This window comes from Gymnodraco acuticeps, unplaced genomic scaffold (genome assembly GCF_902827175.1).
Source record: "Gymnodraco acuticeps unplaced genomic scaffold, fGymAcu1.1, whole genome shotgun sequence".
In the NCBI taxonomy this organism is placed as follows: Eukaryota; Metazoa; Chordata; class Actinopteri; order Perciformes; family Bathydraconidae; genus Gymnodraco; species Gymnodraco acuticeps.
In genome coordinates this window covers 519,564-537,193 of record NW_022991582.1, presented here as the reverse complement: position 1 = coordinate 537,193, position 17,630 = coordinate 519,564, and the positions used below count along the sequence as shown (strand labels likewise).

The following is a 17,630-nucleotide window of genomic DNA, read 5'->3' as shown; positions in this document are numbered from 1 at the left end:
CGGCCAAGAGGAAGGACACACACACGCACACACACACACACACACACCAGGTGCGAGTGGAGAGAGAAAGACACAGACACCTACGAGTTACACAGCATTTCAATAGCTGAAAGGTAATATCACACTCTACTACATCAAATTACTTTCTATTAATGGTTAGTTTTAAAGGTAGTACCAGAACATGTTAGATTATCATGTTAAGGTTCTGTTAACCTTTTTACTGATACTACTATACAATGTCAAGCACTTGCAACATTTAATTCCAGTGTGTTCACATGCTGTGTTTTAGACAGGGTATTATCTTACTGCAATAGTTTGCTCCGTAAGTTCGGATGCTTTTTGCTTTTGTGATCTAACCCGCTCACACACCCACACACGTGAGGCTTTTATAGGGCGTCACCTGTAATACCTTTGAGGTACAATTAGAGTGTTTTTGTATGTGTTCTTGCTGTTCAGAAAATGAATGATGCTTGCAATAATTAGTTATGACAAAGATACAACAGCATGCAACAGGGTTAAACTGCAGTGGAATTATTGGAATTAATCAAAAGCTATAGTGGCTGTTCTAAAAATGTTTTGTAGATCTTTTGCTCAATAATAACACACAGTCCTGGGTGGAAAAGGAGTAATGAAATCCAAAACATCTCAGCAACTGGAAAATAAATGAATAAATAATGTCAATCTTTTCAGAACCATCCAACTATAATATTTCAAAATCTCAACGGATCAGTAGGAAACTATACATACCAATACTAGAAGTAAAGATTAAAAAGTAGGTAAATGGTAGAGTAATGATCGTATTGAGAATCATATGTGTGTTAAATCTCTTTGAGTTCATTCTGAGCTTTTATTTAAAAGACTTATAAATCAAGAACAAACATGTTAAACATAGAGCAAATAGCAGATGTTCCTTTTACATTCACTCTAGCACTAACATGTAAGGGTGTGGTTGCTGCAAGCTATATAGGCCTGATGTGGCTGGGAAATGAGATGCAAATACTATGAAGTTACTCTTTCACTCATCTCCACATATGCTATGTTTTTGCATTTATGATTATCCTGTCATCTGGCAACAATACCCAATGTTGGACAAAATGTACACACGTCTCTTTGCCTTAAGTTATTAAGTATTCAAGGTATGAGGACAAAGCAAAACTAAAATTCCAACAACAAAATAATGAAGTGGGATTTATTATACTTATAACATATTGATGTTGTCTTTAAGCAGATATGGCCTCCGCTGCAGCATCACCCACCCCCTCACTGGAGAAGCAATTGCAATGCTCCATCTGCCTAGATCTATTTGAGGATCCCGTCACTACAGCTTGTGGCCACTCTTTTTGTAAGAAATGTTTGCAACGTAACTTTAGTCTCAGTGTTCAAGCGTGCCCACTATGCAAGCAGCATCTGATGAAAACCCCAGAGTCGAACATCGTCCTGAGAAGCATTGTCGAGCAGGTGAAAAAGATCCCGAAGGAAGACGTTGAGAAGTACACCGGGGCGCCCGGCGAAGTGGCCTGTGACATTTGCACAGAACGAAAGCTCAAGGCTACAAAGTCCTGCCTTGTGTGCCTTGCGTCATATTGTTTGACCCACCTTGAGAATCATTCTTCAACTGAAAGGTTGAAGTGCCACAAGTTGGTGCATCCTGTCGAGAACCTGGATGAGAGGGCCTGTCTGAAGCATGGACGGCCCTTGGAGCTATACAGCAGAAAGAGGGAGAAATGCATTTGTGTACGCTGTTTGGAAGAAGATCAGGGGGAGGTTGTGTCTACTGAACACGAATGGGAACAGAAGAAGGTGAATTCAAAGTCTTGACAGTGCTATATTTTAGCTTGAATCCATGTTGTGCAAATCAATATGCAAACACACTTTAAGAAGGTACACAAAGGCAGGGTTTGCTGAGGTATTGACTTGCTTTTCTGTGTTTACAGGTCAAGCTTGACAACACAAAGGCAGACTTGCAAGAGAAGATTAAGAAGAGAAAAACACGAGTGGATGAGATTAATACATCTCTAAAGAGCTGCAAGGTAAGCTGCAAGAGAGACAAATGTTAGCTTCCTTGGGTTAACTTGGATTGAAAACCAATCAGACCAGTCTTCAAAACTGGCTGAGCAAGTTCTCAAAGAGTATGACAATTAAGCGGAAACATAGTGTGGTATTTAAAGTTTCCCTTGCAAATAAAAATGCTGGTACTTGGGCCAGTTGCTATAAATATTGACCTTTATCTACAGCTTACCCATCTAGGCTATTGGTTCAGCTCTAAAACACCCAACCTGTGCCAGAATTGCTCTCTCCAGATTTAGTTAAACTGTGACTAGCGTTGAAGCAATCCAAATAAATTCTAACCCTAACCCTGAATCATTTCAGGACCAAATGGACAAAGAGTGGTGGGATATTGAGGGTGTGTTCAGCGCTTTGATTGCCAATGTGGAGGAAGCCCAAGCTGCGGCTCTTAAGCCACTAAACGACAGAAGGGAGGTTGTGGAGAAAGATGCAAAATACATCAAAGAGAATTTGGAAAAAGAGATTAGAGAACTTGAGAAAACGGTCTCTCAGCTGGACGATATATCTGCGCTTGAAGATCACATCCTTTTCCTTCAGGTGAGAGGAATGGACCTTGTTTGTGTAATACAGTGGGGTCATTTGTTTACATGTCGAGCAACAACCAGTCCAGCTACTGTGGCTTGTATGATTTGATCTTATTCTCTGTATGTCTGTTGGTAAATCCCAACACTCTTCCTCTTTCTTTGTCTCAGAGGTACCCATCACTTCAAGAGTTGGACTTGAAAGACTCAACGAAGGTAGAGTTTGACACATCAGTGTCTTTTGGCACCATGAGAAAGACCACAACAGCCATGTTGGAACAATTTCAACAGCAACTGGACAAGCTGACCTCCATTGGTAAAAGTTAAAATCATGATAATGAATGTTAAGATCTAAAATGTTGACAAAATTGATTCAGTCCTCACGAGGAGAAAAACTCTGGTCCTTTGATCATTTCTGCTGTGAAACATTGCGAGAAGGATGTCAATGAAGTGAAGAAAGTGCAAGACTAGCAGTTAAAATGTTGTCTTTTTCTGGGAGTTTGGTAAATCCTTCCCCATCGAAGCTTGATGACTTTGCAATAATTAATCAATAGCAGAGTTGTGAGGAATCTGTAGAATCAGAATTTATAAAATGTTTTGTGAACTTGTAGGTGGAACTATAAATGATGAGTCGGCAACACGGTGTGCTGAAAACAAGCCTTTGGGAATAATAATGCAATATTAGGGGATGCTAGTTCAGCTACATTTCCCATTAGCATTAGGGTGGCGTAGTAGGTGGCGGTGTCATTGAAAAGACCACAAAATACTGAGTGTCTTTATGTATTATATTCATGTTTTTCATACTTTATCATATACAACCTTCAACAAAGCTGTAGCTTAATACCAGTAGCTTGGCTTTATGAGCTACTGAATGGGGACATTTTCATATACAGCCATGATACAGGCTAAATGCATTCAAAGGTTTAACACTGTTTTATGAACAAATTGGTAAAATTGATAGTATAAGATTTATTCAACTTAATTACAAACAATGATATCTTTTTTTGTATTTACTTTCTTTGATTGGGTGGAGAGGGGATTATTTTACTGGGCAGGAAATATCAAGTCTGTGTCTTCATACAATGTACCCTCAATATTTACAACATATACTGTAATAACATATTTTTGAATTATTACATAAATAAAAAATAAACTATTGATAACAAATCAAGTTTCTCTTTTCATTTTGTGTGAGATTTCCTGTTTCACAAAAAAGGCACTATTTTTGTGAAACAGGAACTCTCATGAATCATTTTTCAAATTAGCCTTTTATTTGTTGTACTTTAAAGGTGGGGTAGGTCATTTTGGAGAAACCAGCTCGAGTGCGCTAGAATTTGAAAATATACAAATACACAATCAGATGTATTAATTGTGTGTTAGCTCTTTGCTACGCCAAAAGGCCACTTATTTTATTAGATGCACAGGAAATGAAAAAGAGATGAGTTTCTTCTTCTTTTTTTAAGGTGTTGTTCAACATGATATCGTGTGCAGGTGGGGGGATTTTAGGGAATGCATATTTGTTGTTGTCAGAAACGAAATTGAAACAGTTCAGAATGAACAAATAGGAGGAGAGACCGAGAGACAGATCACTCAGAGGATCGCGAGGAGAGAGAGACAAGGTAAGATGCAGCTTGACAGCCAATCTGAAGTAAAAGTACTCATAATGCAGATTTCATTTCAGAATAATATATATGATATGTTTTGATTATAATTATTGATGCATTTAAGTGTTATGAAAGCTGGTAAAGGTGCAGCTAGTTTGAATGACTTTGTATACTGCAGGGTTGTGAATTTACTCCAGGTGTAACTAAAGTCTGATTTAAGTGTATATTATATTTCAGATCATTAATCCAAATCTGTAAAGAAGCTAAAGGTATTACAAATGTTTAGTGAAGTTAAAGTACACTATTGACCTCTAAATTGTAGGGGAATAGAAGTACAATTTAAAAACTTGAGTGCAACCTCAAAATCTTACTTAAGTAGCCTACAGTACTTAAGTAAATTATTCGTTACTTCCACCACTGATCTTTTTGCCTAGGGCGCCATATCTGGGGCAGCGCTGCGCTTGCAGCTCTGGGAGGGAAAAACCCTTTGTGACTGTCGCCGCTCTGCCCGCTCATCCTAATTTTCGGCCTTGATGTAACAATATTCACAATTAAGTAAATCTAACACCCTTTTCACCCCGGTTACACTTTTCATTTGCCCTAGACGATGGGCGCTGTAAGTGATGAAAGTGGGGTGTGTTGGCCCCCACTTTCATCACTTACAGCCAACACTGTGGCTTATCAGGCGTCCGCGGCCAACACCCCCCACTTTCATCACTTACAGCGCCCATCGCCTGATAAGCCAACACTGCTGGCTTATCAGGCGTCCGCAGCTCACAGCCAAAGTGGGCGTGGGAGCGAGCGAGCGAGAGAGATAAATGCAATTTATGAAAACAAATATTTCCAATGCACACCTTTATAATTATTGGAATAAACAGGTTTTAAATAATTTCAATGTATACGACAGTAAACCAAAAATATCGTTTAAAACTGGAGAGATAAAAGAATATGCATAAATAAACATTAACTATAGGTAAAATAAGATGAACAATACAAATAAAATAAGTTACATTTATTTGTTATTGGCTATGTTAGGTTGTTGGTTATGTTCACATACTTATTTGGTTATTAAAATGTAAACAGATCTTTTTTCATATGGGTGTTTAGAGTTGTACCCCCTGGATCTAATCAATAGTAATTGTGTGCTCAAAGTGCACCAGATTGAAGCATTTTACTTTAAAATGTTCAAACATTTCTTTCCGGGGGGGCATACCCCTGGACCCCCCTAGAAGATGCGACGTCCACACCCCAATTAAAACATGTTTATACAATACTGAATACATTTGAAGCCTTGTTTATGTATATTATCTATGTCAATACGTTTTTTGTAGTGTATTTGTCTTTTGTAGAGATTTTTCATTTATTAATTATATATTCTGTTGTGTATTCCTTGGATACTTTTATCTTTTCTACTGGCAGGGGGGGTTGGTCTCCAGCTAAACTCTTGCCTGTCTAGGGCAGCAAATTGGTTAGAACCGGCCCTGCTCTCTCGTCTGTGTGCAGGGGGCTGCTCGCTCACAGACACGCTGCATTTCTCTCTCTCTATATCTCTCTCTCTCTCAATTCAATCGCTTGAGTAGCATGACCATAGTTACAGGGGTTAAATTGTCTAAGCCCTGGCACAGAGGACGATGCTCTGACGTCATCATCACCCTCGCACATTTCTCATATGTTTGTCATAAACGATATATATGTTAAAACTTTTCTCGTTCTTATTAATATAGACTATATTTAGGCTCAATATGTGTTGACTTTACTTTAAAATAGCAGAGCTCTGAGACCGGATATCGGTTTTTTTCGGCTTAGTGAACGTGTGCCAATTTAACCCCTGCATACAGTATTGCCAAAGCTCTGTTGCAACATCTATACACAAATACATACACAAACAAACTGCTAAGAATTTGAACAGCAAGAACATGTTTTTATTTGTGTTTTTTACAAGGAATACAGATTCATTTAAATTAATATATAATACATTGCTCTCTCCAGCGCCGTGCACACAGAGATCTACATGTATTCCGTTACAACCCAACCCTGCCCACGCTACAATAAACACAGTGGGGAGTGTGTGGAAAATATAATCGTTTAATAGACTGCAAAAATATGTAAATAAAGTTTCCTATGATTAATGTTTTTAATTTCCCAGTTTGTTCAAACCTATCTTACACACATAGTAGCATTTTTTAAGATACAAAATTGTTACAATGTATATAAGAAATAATGATTGAATACATACATGAGAAATGATGACTAATAAAATATTTTGTTCTCATTATATAATTTTTTATTTATTTACTTATTCACTGATTGATCTAACCCTATTTTAAGTTGTATACTGTTTTAAAATAATGCTTTTTCTACATACTAATAGATAATTATCCCTGACATGCTGTATCTACGCTATTTTAGATTACTTTTAGGTAAGTATTTGTCAATGTAACACGAAGTACTGTAGAGTACCTCTAGAGGGCGACTAATCACTGTCTAATCTCAGTCATCTTTAACCACATCAATAATGACTTTTGGGGACTCATCTGGTGACAATTAAGATCTTAAAATTGGGTTTTAATTTCTTCTTCAAATGTCCCCATAACAATTAAGTTTTAAGAAATCTTTATTTACATTCAATCTAAGGAAAACGGTGATTTGCCTCAAATGCAATTAAGTTTTAATAGATACAAAGCAGAGACCTCCTGTGAACTCTGAACATCTTGGGTGGCATGTGTTGCTTCTATGTGGAGCACGTCCTTTCCTAATGTCTGTGTGTGACCTCTACAGATGTCCAGCATGCAGGTTTGCCACTGCGGATGGTCCAACGTCACCACCTACCATGGTCTGAGGATTCACCAGGGGAAGATGGGATGCACACAGAGGGGAATGAGTATCCCTGAGAGGGAACAAATCAGATTACCAAATTACATTACATCTTCCGACATTGGATCCAATAGCTGGATTACTCCAGTCCGGAAGGAGGTACATTCTAACAAATGTATAGATTATGAGTTCCTATTAGGGGTGTAACGGTATCCGTATTCGTCCCGTACCGTCACGGTTCGGCACACGCAGTCACACGACGAATACGCCTTTTTTTTTTTAGAGTGGGAACAAAATCTGTCATTCAGGGCAGTATCCACTACACTATATATAATCCAGGGGGCGGTATTGCGCCTAAAAGCTGTTTGCCAGCCGCCCTTAAACAACAAATGAAGAACAAGAAGAAACACAACAACAAAACGAACAAAATACAAGAAGAACAGTTAGTATGGCGATGTCAGATAACACACAGGAGCTAGAACCCACCTGCTTCTTTTAAATCAGCTGTGTGGGAACATTTCGGGTTCCCTGTGGACTACAATAACGATGGAGTGCGAGTGGTGGATCGGACGAGGACGGTGTGTCACCGTTGTTAGATAGCGGTGCGGTATGCTAATGTGAACACACGCCAAGCATGCTAAATCATATCAGAAGGCATCACCCAGATTTGCCAATCACCGGAGCCCGGCAAAAGACAACAGCAGTTCAACAGCTGATGCCCGCTGTTTTTAAGAAGCCAACAGACATGAAACCCGTGAGACCAAAATAAATAACGGAAGCTTTTGGCATATGTTTTTCAACGACTTTGCGCTCTTGAAACACTTTCTTATTATTTATGATGTCATATTTTCAAGACATTCTTTTTAGCTTTACAGCTTAATGAAACCTTTTTGTTTGACATCAGCCATTATAGATAATATGGCCATCTGAGTGTACTGTGTATGGTTTGTTTTTAACTGTTTAATACAGTTAATTATTCAAAATGTCAGTTCTTTATTTTTAAACTGAAACTTGCACTACTGTTCAAACATAAATAACAACAAACCTGGAATTATGCATTTGGGACTTTTTTTTGCTTTTTCTTGTTGTACCGAACCGTACCGAACCGTGACCTCCAAACCGAGGTACGAACCGAACCGTGACTTCTGTGAACCGTTACACCCCTAGTTCTTATACATAAAAACAAATAAACTTAGTCTTTTAGTTAAAATAATGACAAACATGATGTCTTGATTCAAACCACAATTAAGAATGACTGTATTGTGGACCGTGAGAATAATTATCATGTCGCCTTAGCTTTACATCGTTCCAGAAGATGTTGAGAAGCAATTGTTGCTTCGATAAATGTGGAGTAAGTGCTTTGTTTATGTGTGTGACCTCTAAAGATAACCAACACATCAGACAAGAGCATGCAGATGTGCGACTGCGGATGGTCCAAAGTCACCACCTACCATGGTCTGAGGATTCACCAGGGGATGATGGGATGCACACCGAGGGGAATGGAAATCCCTGAGAGGGAACAAATCAGATTTCCAAATGACATTACATCTTCCGACATTGGATCCAATAGCTGGATTACTCCAGTCTGGAAGGAGGTACATTCTAACAAATGTATAGATTATGAGTTCCTATACATAAAAACAAATACACTTAGTCTTTTAGTTAAAATAATGACAAACATGATGTCTTGATTCAAACCACAATTAAGAATGACTGTATTGTGGACTGTGAGAATAATTATCATGTTGCCTTAGCTTTACATCATTCCAGAAGATGTTGAGAAGCAATTGTTGCTTCGATAAATGTGGAGTAAGTGCTTTGTTTATGTGTGTGACCTCTAAAGATAACCAACACATCAGACAAGAGCATGCAGATGTGCGACTGCGGATGGTCCAACGTCACCACCTACCATGGTCTGAGGACTCACCAGGGGATGATGGGATGCGCACAGAGGGGAATGAGTATCCCTGAGAGGGAACAAATCAGATTTCCAAATTACATTACATCTTCCAACATTGGATCCAATAGCTGGATTACTCTAGTCCAGAAGGAGGTACATTCTAACAAATGTATAGATTATGAGTTCCTATACATAAAAACAAATAAACTTAGTCTTTTAGTTAAAATAATGACAAACATGATGTCTTGGTTCAAACCACAATTAAGAATGACTGTATTGTGGACCGTGAGAATAATTATCATGTTGCCTTAGCTTTACATCGTTCCAGAAGATGTTGAGAAGCAATTGTTGCTTCGATAAATGTGGAGTAAGTGCTTTGTTTATGTGTGTGACCTCTAAAGATAACCAACACATCAGACAAGAGCATGCAGATGTGCTACTGCGGATGGTCCAACGTCACCACCTACCAGGGTCTGAGGACTCACCAGGGGATGATGGGATGCACACCGAGGGGAATGGAAACCCCTGAGAGTGAACAATTTAGATTTACAGGTTACAAGTATACAAATGCTGACAGTGGACCTTCAATCAAAATAGACAACACTTTGACTCCCCCCTACCACAGCAAAACTCATCAAAACACCAACAACGTTCGTAGAGCGCTCGATTTCTCCACCGGTGCACAGCAGCTACAACAGGTCTCATGTTATTTGAATGTCCCGCTGGAGAGTAAATCCTACCTGATTGATGGAGTTTAGAGAATTCCTTGTTGTAACGATGCATCGCTTTTAAATGTACCTTCTTTAATAGATCCATTGCAGCCTGAAATGTATACTATATTTGGGTCTAGCTTGCACTAAGTGCCTTCCTCCTTTAGGTGGAGCAGTACTGGGAACTTCCAACAACTTCCAACAACCACAGCTCAAGGCCCACTGCCTTCCAATTAAAGGAGATGGAGAAGGAGATGGAGGCTCAAAAATCACAAGAGGCACTTCACTTTAAATTATACAATGTTTAATTAGATAAAACTAGCAGTATGAAATGTTTGCCTATTGTTAGGTCTGTTGGTTCACCACTATGGTCTGGTCTTAAATATTTCAACAACTCTCAAATGAAGCTCCATGAAATGTGGTACTGATATCCACGGTGCCCACAGGAAGCATCCTACAGCCTTTGGTAGAACTTTGACTTTTGACGTAATGCTATCCATATCTGTATAAGAAGTGAAAGTAGTCAGTGTTGGAGCCATGTATTCATATGAAAGCTGCTCAGTAGCTCAATTGTTTCAAACTCATAGGCTTCCAACCTTTGTTGTCACCCCCTACTGGCCATTTCAAAGAATACCTGTTTAAAGAATTTAGCATAGTCCTCACTTTTCGTACCATGATATCAAGGATTACTCGTCCAGTTTTTCAACATCTTCAAGATACATTGCCAAATTGCTATTGAAGACATTTCTGGTCACTAGATGTTATATCCTTGGGCCATGGGTGTTTCCCAGTTCCCATCTTCTAGTGCCACCAGCAGGTGCATATTTGTTGTGTTAAGGTATTGTCCCATGAGCTTCGGATGGGTTTAAATGGAAGTTATGCTCCCCTCAGCTTTTATTGGCCTTTACTGTATTGGCAATCTAATAAAAGTACTTTGTGACTTTACTCCAGATGAGGCAAGACATGATAAGGGCTGATTTACAGCAGAAAATGCAGACAAGAGAACAGAAGATTTCTGAAGTCACATCATCTGTAAAAGCCTGCATGGTGAGCCGAAGCAGATTATTTACATTTTCTCCTTTGATTAAGGTTTTTTTCAACATCCTCATCATCCGTTACTCTTTTCAGGGCGGCTTGGATGCCGAATGTCTGGAGATCAACAGCGTTTTCTCAGAGGTGATGAAAGTGGTGGAGGACTCTTGGCAGGAGGCCCTTCAACCTCTGGAGGAGAGGTGGGTGGCTCAGTAAATATCGCAGTGATTTATGACATTAACTGCACCAATGTTAAGGTCATCAATAAATGACACTGCCTATTGTTACTGTATGTTATTTTAGGAGACAGAGAGTGAGTAGAGAAGGAAAAGATCAGGTCAAGAAGCTGCAGAAGGAAATTGACAAAATCTTTCAGACCATTGATGAGTGGGAAGAAAATGGCGACTGGCAGGTAAGACATCCAAACCGTTGGCATTTTTCTATCATTAAACAAGTCATTTGGCCTCTATAATGCTAGATGTCAGTATGCACGGACAATATCCAGATCCAGGGGACACTAAAAGGTTTATACTGAGAATGTGACATTTATCCCACAGGGTCTTCCTAAAACAGGCCTGGATGATTCTCGAGATTGGAAACATTTAACTGTTGACACTTCATTCTCCTTTGGGTCACTGAGAGCTACAACATCGAGCATGATGGAAAAAATTCACCAGGAACTTGAAAAACTCTCTTCTGTTGGTATGTTCTTGACGTTAAAACGTGAAAACTCAAGCACCATTGCGTTCTTTGAGTTTCGTAAAATAATAAAACAAGACTCGTAGGGAATCAATCTGAATGAAGATGTTTTTCTTATTCTACAGGCGTTACATTTAAAGCAAAAACCTATTCCTTGCCTATTGCATATCACGTAATGTTTTTAAATCTAACACTATTTCTCTTTCTACAGAACCCAAGATGAGTCGCACGCCCACACTACGCCATTACAACAAACAACACGTGAATCTGACCAATCTCCTTCCAATCCCCCGGTCCACACAACCCCCCCCAATGCAACGTCACCTCAGAGCAGCCCTGCTCAACACACGCTCCATCAACAATAAAAGCAACATTCTAAATAAATTCATTAAAGACAATAACCTGGACTTTCTGTATCTGACCGAAACGTGGCAAAAACCCCAGGATTTTTTTCTTTTAAATGAAATCACCCCAGCAGGATTCACATACATTGACAAACCTCGCCCACTAAGGGGTGGTGGTATAGCTGCTATTATCAGAAAGGAAATAAAAACTATCAGAATCCCCATCCCTGATGTTTCTTCATTTGAACACCTGATCTTTAAACTCTCTGGTCCCACTCCCCTGGTCACAGCCATCATCTACCGTACCCCGAAGTCAAACCCCTCCTTTCTCTCCGACCTCTCTGTCATTCTCACTCAGCTTTCTGCCATATCCCCATCTGTTCTCCTCTTAGGTGATTTTAACATTCATGTTGACGACCCGACCTGCAAATATGCCTCTGAATTTAAGAAAACCCTTCACCTCTTCCACTTCTCTCAACACATCAACTTCCCAACGCACTGCGGTGGTCACACCCTGGACTTGGTCTGCTCCACTGGTCTCACCATCCATCATCTGTCCAGCCTCAATCTCCACATCTCTGATCACCTGGCCATCATCATGGACATCAACATCCCCATCCCAGAGCATGCACTGTTCTGAGTGAAACAGTCTCTCCTTTATAGGAGGACATCAAAGCTTAGTTACATTACAAACAACATTTGGTTAGGCCAGCTGAGACCCCCTGGCACTGTATGCAAAACTCACACCATTTTACGGCCATCAAGCACTGGAATACTCTTCCAGTTGAACTTAAAACCTGTACTGATTTTAACTCGTTTTCCTATGGTGCAAAAAAAATGATATTAAGCCATGCCAACATTAATTACACTGTAATCTGAGTTTTTTTTATTTTAACTGTATTGTCATCAGTGTTGGGTGTAACGCGTTACTTTGTAACGTTACGTCAATTTGCCGCAACGTTACTTTTCCCAGGGAGAGTGACAGTGACACTGCCTACTCAGCTGCGTGCTTACGCATTAGGCACGAGCTCTCATTCCACAATGTACATGATAGAGGCTGGCCGCTGGTGGTGGCATGAAGACTGAAGAGCAGTGATGGCAAGCGAGAAGCAGGCGCAGCCAACGCTAACATTCGAGGGATGGAGGTATTCCCATTACTTAAAACTTGTTGAAACTAAGGGGAAAATGTGAGTGTACGTTGTGCCCTGGCCAGAAACTTTTGTCCACTGCCGTTAACTTAACTGCCAACCTCACCAAGCATTTGAAAGGAAAACATGCTGTCACATGGCAATGTATTTTAATTATTCATTATTGCATGGTTTTAGTGTGTGTTTTATACCTTTTTTATTGTGTGATTTTACTCTGAAATGTGTTTGCCTTTTTAAAATGAGACCAAAAAATGATGATGTGGAACCAGATGTCACATGGCAATGTATTTTAATTATTGCATGGTTTTAAGTGTGTGTGTTTTATACTTTTTTTATTGATTTTACTCTGAAATGTGTTTGCCTTTTTAACTGGTTTTAACTTCCTGCTGCATGCTTTTATTTTGAAATGTTTGGACCACACCTGGAGCCAATTTACACGCCTATAAAGGTAAGGAGAAGAGCAGCAGAGGACAGACGGAAACTGAAAGAGGCTGAAGGCCACAGCAGAGGCAGAGCGCACCAGGAGCAGAGACGGAAACTGAGAGAGGCTGAAGGGCACAGCAGAGGCAGAGCGCACCAGGAGCAGAGACTGAGACAGCAGAGGCAGAGCGCACCAGGAGCAGAGACGGAAACTGAGAGAGGCTGAAGGGCACAGCAGAGGCAGAGCGCACCAGGAGCAGAGACTGAGACAGCAGAGGCAGAGCGCACCAGGAGCAGAGACGGAAACTGAGAGAGGCTGAAGGGCACAGCAGAGGCAGAGCGCACCAGGAGCAGAGACGGAAACTGGGACTGAGACTGAAGGAGACAGCAGAAGCAGAACGCACCAGGAGCAGAGGCACACGCAACAAAGGGATTAAAAGACACGGCAGTCCGAGAGAGTGTCGACGGAGCACCTTTACAGCCCTGGAAAGACTGGTTTTGAGAAAATACTTTTAACCCTTTTAACATTTGAATTATTTGTATTGTTTTAACTACGTTTAATTGTATTTTAACATAGTTTTAGACTATCTTTTTACTGAGATTATATTTTAGACAGCTCTGATTTTAGTTTTCTTAGTGAAGATTATTATCATCTGATATTTAAGAAGTGTGTTACATTTGAAATGGCAGAAAGTCTTGTTGCAAATTCCAGATAGATATTAAAAGAGGTCCTTTGGGTTTCTCTGGTGGTTATCAATAGTAGCAGTTAAGTGAATACTGTTCAAACAATACCTGTGTTTTGTATTGATTTCTCTGTTTTATCCTTTCATAAATGTAAGGACTAAAAATGGCTATAAGCATTCTGGGCTGGTTGGAGTAAACAGGGTTTTATTGCTCTGTGGGGGAGGTGTAGGTATGCAGGACAGGGGGGCTAGGCGGATGAGAATATTCTGCTTAAGATCTCTAGCATGTCATGTTTCAGGGAAGTCTACATGTCTTGAATAGTATATGTGTGGGTTTAATTAATAAGCAGTCTGTGTAACCAGAAGTTGGAGATATGAGGGATGAAATCTTTGTGAGAAATGTATGTGCGTTAATTTCAGGACTCCTAAAGGAGCAGGAGAATTGAGTCACACAGTTAGAGAAACAATGGTCCTTCTCATTCTGGGTGAGCTGATTATGGGTGAATGGAAGTTCAGAGATGGCCTGGGGCTATGGAGACAGTTAGGCGTTGTTGGTGAGCTGGTCCTGAGGATGCCATGAGATGATGACTGTTATATTTCCAACAAGTATGGCTTTCATAAAAAGACACATGACTTAGGTGATAAGATATGTTTTGTTGCAAAGTGAGCCTGTTTGGTTTTCTGCTGACCAGCTGACCTAACCCCTCCTTCTTATTATTGTATATCTCTTGTCGATTCCTGGCGTTCGCTCTCTCTTCCCATGCTGTCAGGACCGGAAGGATCTCCGCAGCACGCGAACCAGGGCAGGAGTGGGCCGGCATACTCCTTACACATTACAATATAATTGTAGTATATTATATTGTATTATATTGCATTATTACCTTTGATAATTAAAACAGATTATTGTTTCAACTGGTATCCGGGTGTTCTCTGTCTGATTTCCTTCCTGTTATGATTTTAAGCAGGACTCGTCAAAACGACACGCGGAGCAGAGTGGGGTTGTAAAAACCTCAAAACTCCTACATTAGTAAAGATTTTATGTTCTACTGAATACATTATTGTGTTTTAAACTTAGTAGTTGGCTCCTTGATTACCCAGTTTTGCTCTCCACCTGATTTAAAAGAACTCTTTCCCTCTCCTTAAATGATTACCCCTCCCCCTCCTTTACACTAGCATGACGCTAGTAGCTCAAGATCCCCGGGGAAATTATGATATTTCGAGTCCAAGCCTATTTAGTAGCCTATTGATATGATGTGCACTAGCTTTGGGGCTAGCCTGTTTAATGATTATGATTTTATATTGTTTGATATTATTGTTTAGTGGTGGTGTTGACGCTTGTTTTGTTAAGTGCTCTGTGGCATTTTTTTATAATAAAGAGCACAAAAGACATATCTGTTATGTCCTCCATAGCAGAACTTTATGTAAGCCTACACATTTAGGAACAGAGATGGGGTTCTGCCCAAAGTCGAGCAACGTAAAAGTAACGAGTAACGTAAAAAGTGACTTTCCTTGGTGGGTAACTAAGTAAAGTAAGGGATTACTTTTTTAAAGAAGTAACGAGTAACGAGCAAACACTACTTTTTAAAAGTCCCCAACACTGATTGTCATACTATATCTTAGATATTGTATTTAAGTGTATTTGAAGTGTACTAAGTATTATGTTCGTAACCTGAATTAAAATCAGGCTTTGTAATTATTTGAGTGACCGAGATCATGTAAGTGTATTTCAAGTGTACTATTAATTTATTGAGCTGTATTAAATCAGGTTTTAAAATTGTTTGACTGATAGAGATCATGCAATGTTATTATTTGTTTATTGATTGTTATGAACCTGTCTGAGGACCACAGATGGAAATGAGCTATTAGCTATAATCTGGCATATTGCATCTCTTCTCTTTGCTGAGATTAATGTTTTTGTATGCATGGTCCTTCTATAAATAAATACAAATACAAAAAATAAAAAACACCCTACACAGAGCAAAAGGGATACAGATAACACCTTATCCTAACTTCCTTCCCCTCATCCTTCCTGTAGTGTCTGAGTGATCTGTTGATCACTCACACACATTCAAAGGTCACTCCAGGGATTTGACCTAATCAGTCAAACCGTTGACATGACATTTTCAGAATACAGCAGTTTACATTTCATTAGGTTTACACTGTATTAAAGAGCCTGTGACACGAGTTTCCCCCATCATCCAAACCCATCAATTTGAGTAAATATTGTCCCCTTGAAAACCGTTACTGAACTGATTTTGGATATTTGTACTTTGATAACCATTAATCTGCCCTTCAATGTTGACCATCTTCTCGGGGATTCTTCAAGTCCTGCCAAATGATGTGTGACGTCATTGCGGGCACAGCGCTCCAGCTGCACCGTTCAGGATCCCAGCATCTGCATGTAAACGCACGATGGCGCACACAGCAGCAAGCGATGACAGCGATGACAGTTTAATTTTGAACGTATCTGAGAGGATCGGTTTATGTTGTATCTGTTAGAAGTTTAGGAATTAGGTGTGTCAATATGGGCGATAATACGGTCATGTAGCCAGTGGTGGAATGGGACTAAAAATCATCCCGGGACTCTCGACCGGCCCACTTTGGTACCACTAGTAAATTGTCAACGGGGGAGTGGGGGATGTCAGGGGCGGCGGGTGCTGTAGGTAGGGAAGGCTAAGCCTTCCCAAATATTTGTGTCACTGCATCCTGGTAAAATACAAATATAATGTATAATGTCTGTGTCTTTGACATTAGCGCTGCTAGCCACCTGTGCTCTACGAAGCCAGTTCAACATACCCTGGATCAGAGTCCTGCATCGGGTACCCGACGGGTGACCCGCAAAAAAGGTGATTCGCGGGTGGTATTTTTTCAAATGCTGTTTTCCGTGTTCGGTTCTGGGTAAAACAAAGAAGATGCGGGTCGGGTCGCGGGTATTGCATAATAAATGTATTAAAATAATAATAATTTAGTTTAATGTTTAAATCCTCAGACCTCTCCCCCGCGGGACCGCGCATAATTATAACCTCTGCAGCCATCAATCTGCTGCTGTGCGCGCCACATTCGAAATGGCTGAGGTGGAGCTCCCTAGCGGAGAATACAGCATTTTCAATAACACTTCCTCAAGAGCGAAATACAACGTCTGGGAGGCTTGTGGTGTCATCCTAGATGGAAAAAATAACCAACATCCCACGCTTTTTGAGACAAATATGCAACTGCGTGTGTTAATAATTGCACGTTTTCACTGCTCATATATAGGCTATGCGGGTTCCGGTCGGGTTGCGGATCTTGTGCCGACGGGTCGAGTCGGGTTGCGGAACTAATTGGCAATATGTGCGGGTAGCGGGGCGGGTTCGGTATTGCACGTCGCGGGAGCGGGTCTTGAAAATCAGAACCGTGCAGGACTCTGCCCTGGATATGTTTGAGTAACAAACAAACTAACAACAACAAACTAACAAACGAGATCTCGCTAAGCGGTCCTACGACGCTGGTTATCAACTCGGTAAATCAAGCCAGGGTTTCTCTCACCAGCTGAGAGCGCGTTCACGTGAAAGGGGCGGGGTTAGCTACATTTGACCAATCACAAACAGGGACAAGTGTACTGACAGCGCAGCGTCATACTTCATTAATGAAAAGTAAACTAATATTAGACAAATATGAACTTTAAACATCCATGATGACTTAAACATAT

At 40.2% G+C, this 17,630-nt stretch overlaps 2 protein-coding genes across 5 annotated transcripts; both read left to right on the top strand.

Moving 5' to 3' along the window:
• The first annotated feature begins 46 nt into the window (after nt 1-46).
• On the top strand, nt 47-3,755 carry LOC117533732 (E3 ubiquitin/ISG15 ligase TRIM25-like). Its single transcript, XM_034197637.1, has 5 exons — nt 47-113; nt 1,229-1,800; nt 1,935-2,030; nt 2,371-2,604; nt 2,760-3,755. Exons 2-5 carry the CDS (start codon nt 1,231-1,233, stop codon nt 2,913-2,915), a joined length of 1,056 nt encoding a protein of 351 aa, XP_034053528.1. The 5' UTR covers nt 47-113; nt 1,229-1,230; the 3' UTR covers nt 2,916-3,755.
• A 237-nt stretch (nt 3,756-3,992) lies between these two features.
• Nucleotides 3,993-13,111, top strand: LOC117533727. 4 transcript variants are annotated; one of them, XM_034197627.1, is made up of 11 exons: nt 3,993-4,207; nt 6,971-7,165; nt 8,392-8,601; nt 8,850-9,059; nt 9,308-9,604; nt 9,784-9,894; nt 10,568-10,663; nt 10,745-10,848; nt 10,952-11,060; nt 11,206-11,350; nt 11,559-13,111. In XM_034197627.1, the coding sequence occupies exons 2-11, from the start codon at nt 6,971-6,973 to the stop codon at nt 12,329-12,331; spliced, it is 2,250 nt and encodes a 749-aa protein (XP_034053518.1). In that variant the 5' UTR covers nt 3,993-4,207; the 3' UTR covers nt 12,332-13,111. The 4 variants fall into 4 exon arrangements, with proteins under 4 accessions (XP_034053518.1, XP_034053520.1, XP_034053519.1 ...); XM_034197629.1 differs by lacking the exon at nt 8,392-8,601; XM_034197628.1 differs by lacking the exon at nt 8,850-9,059.
• Nucleotides 13,112-17,630: the final 4,519 nt, after the last annotated feature.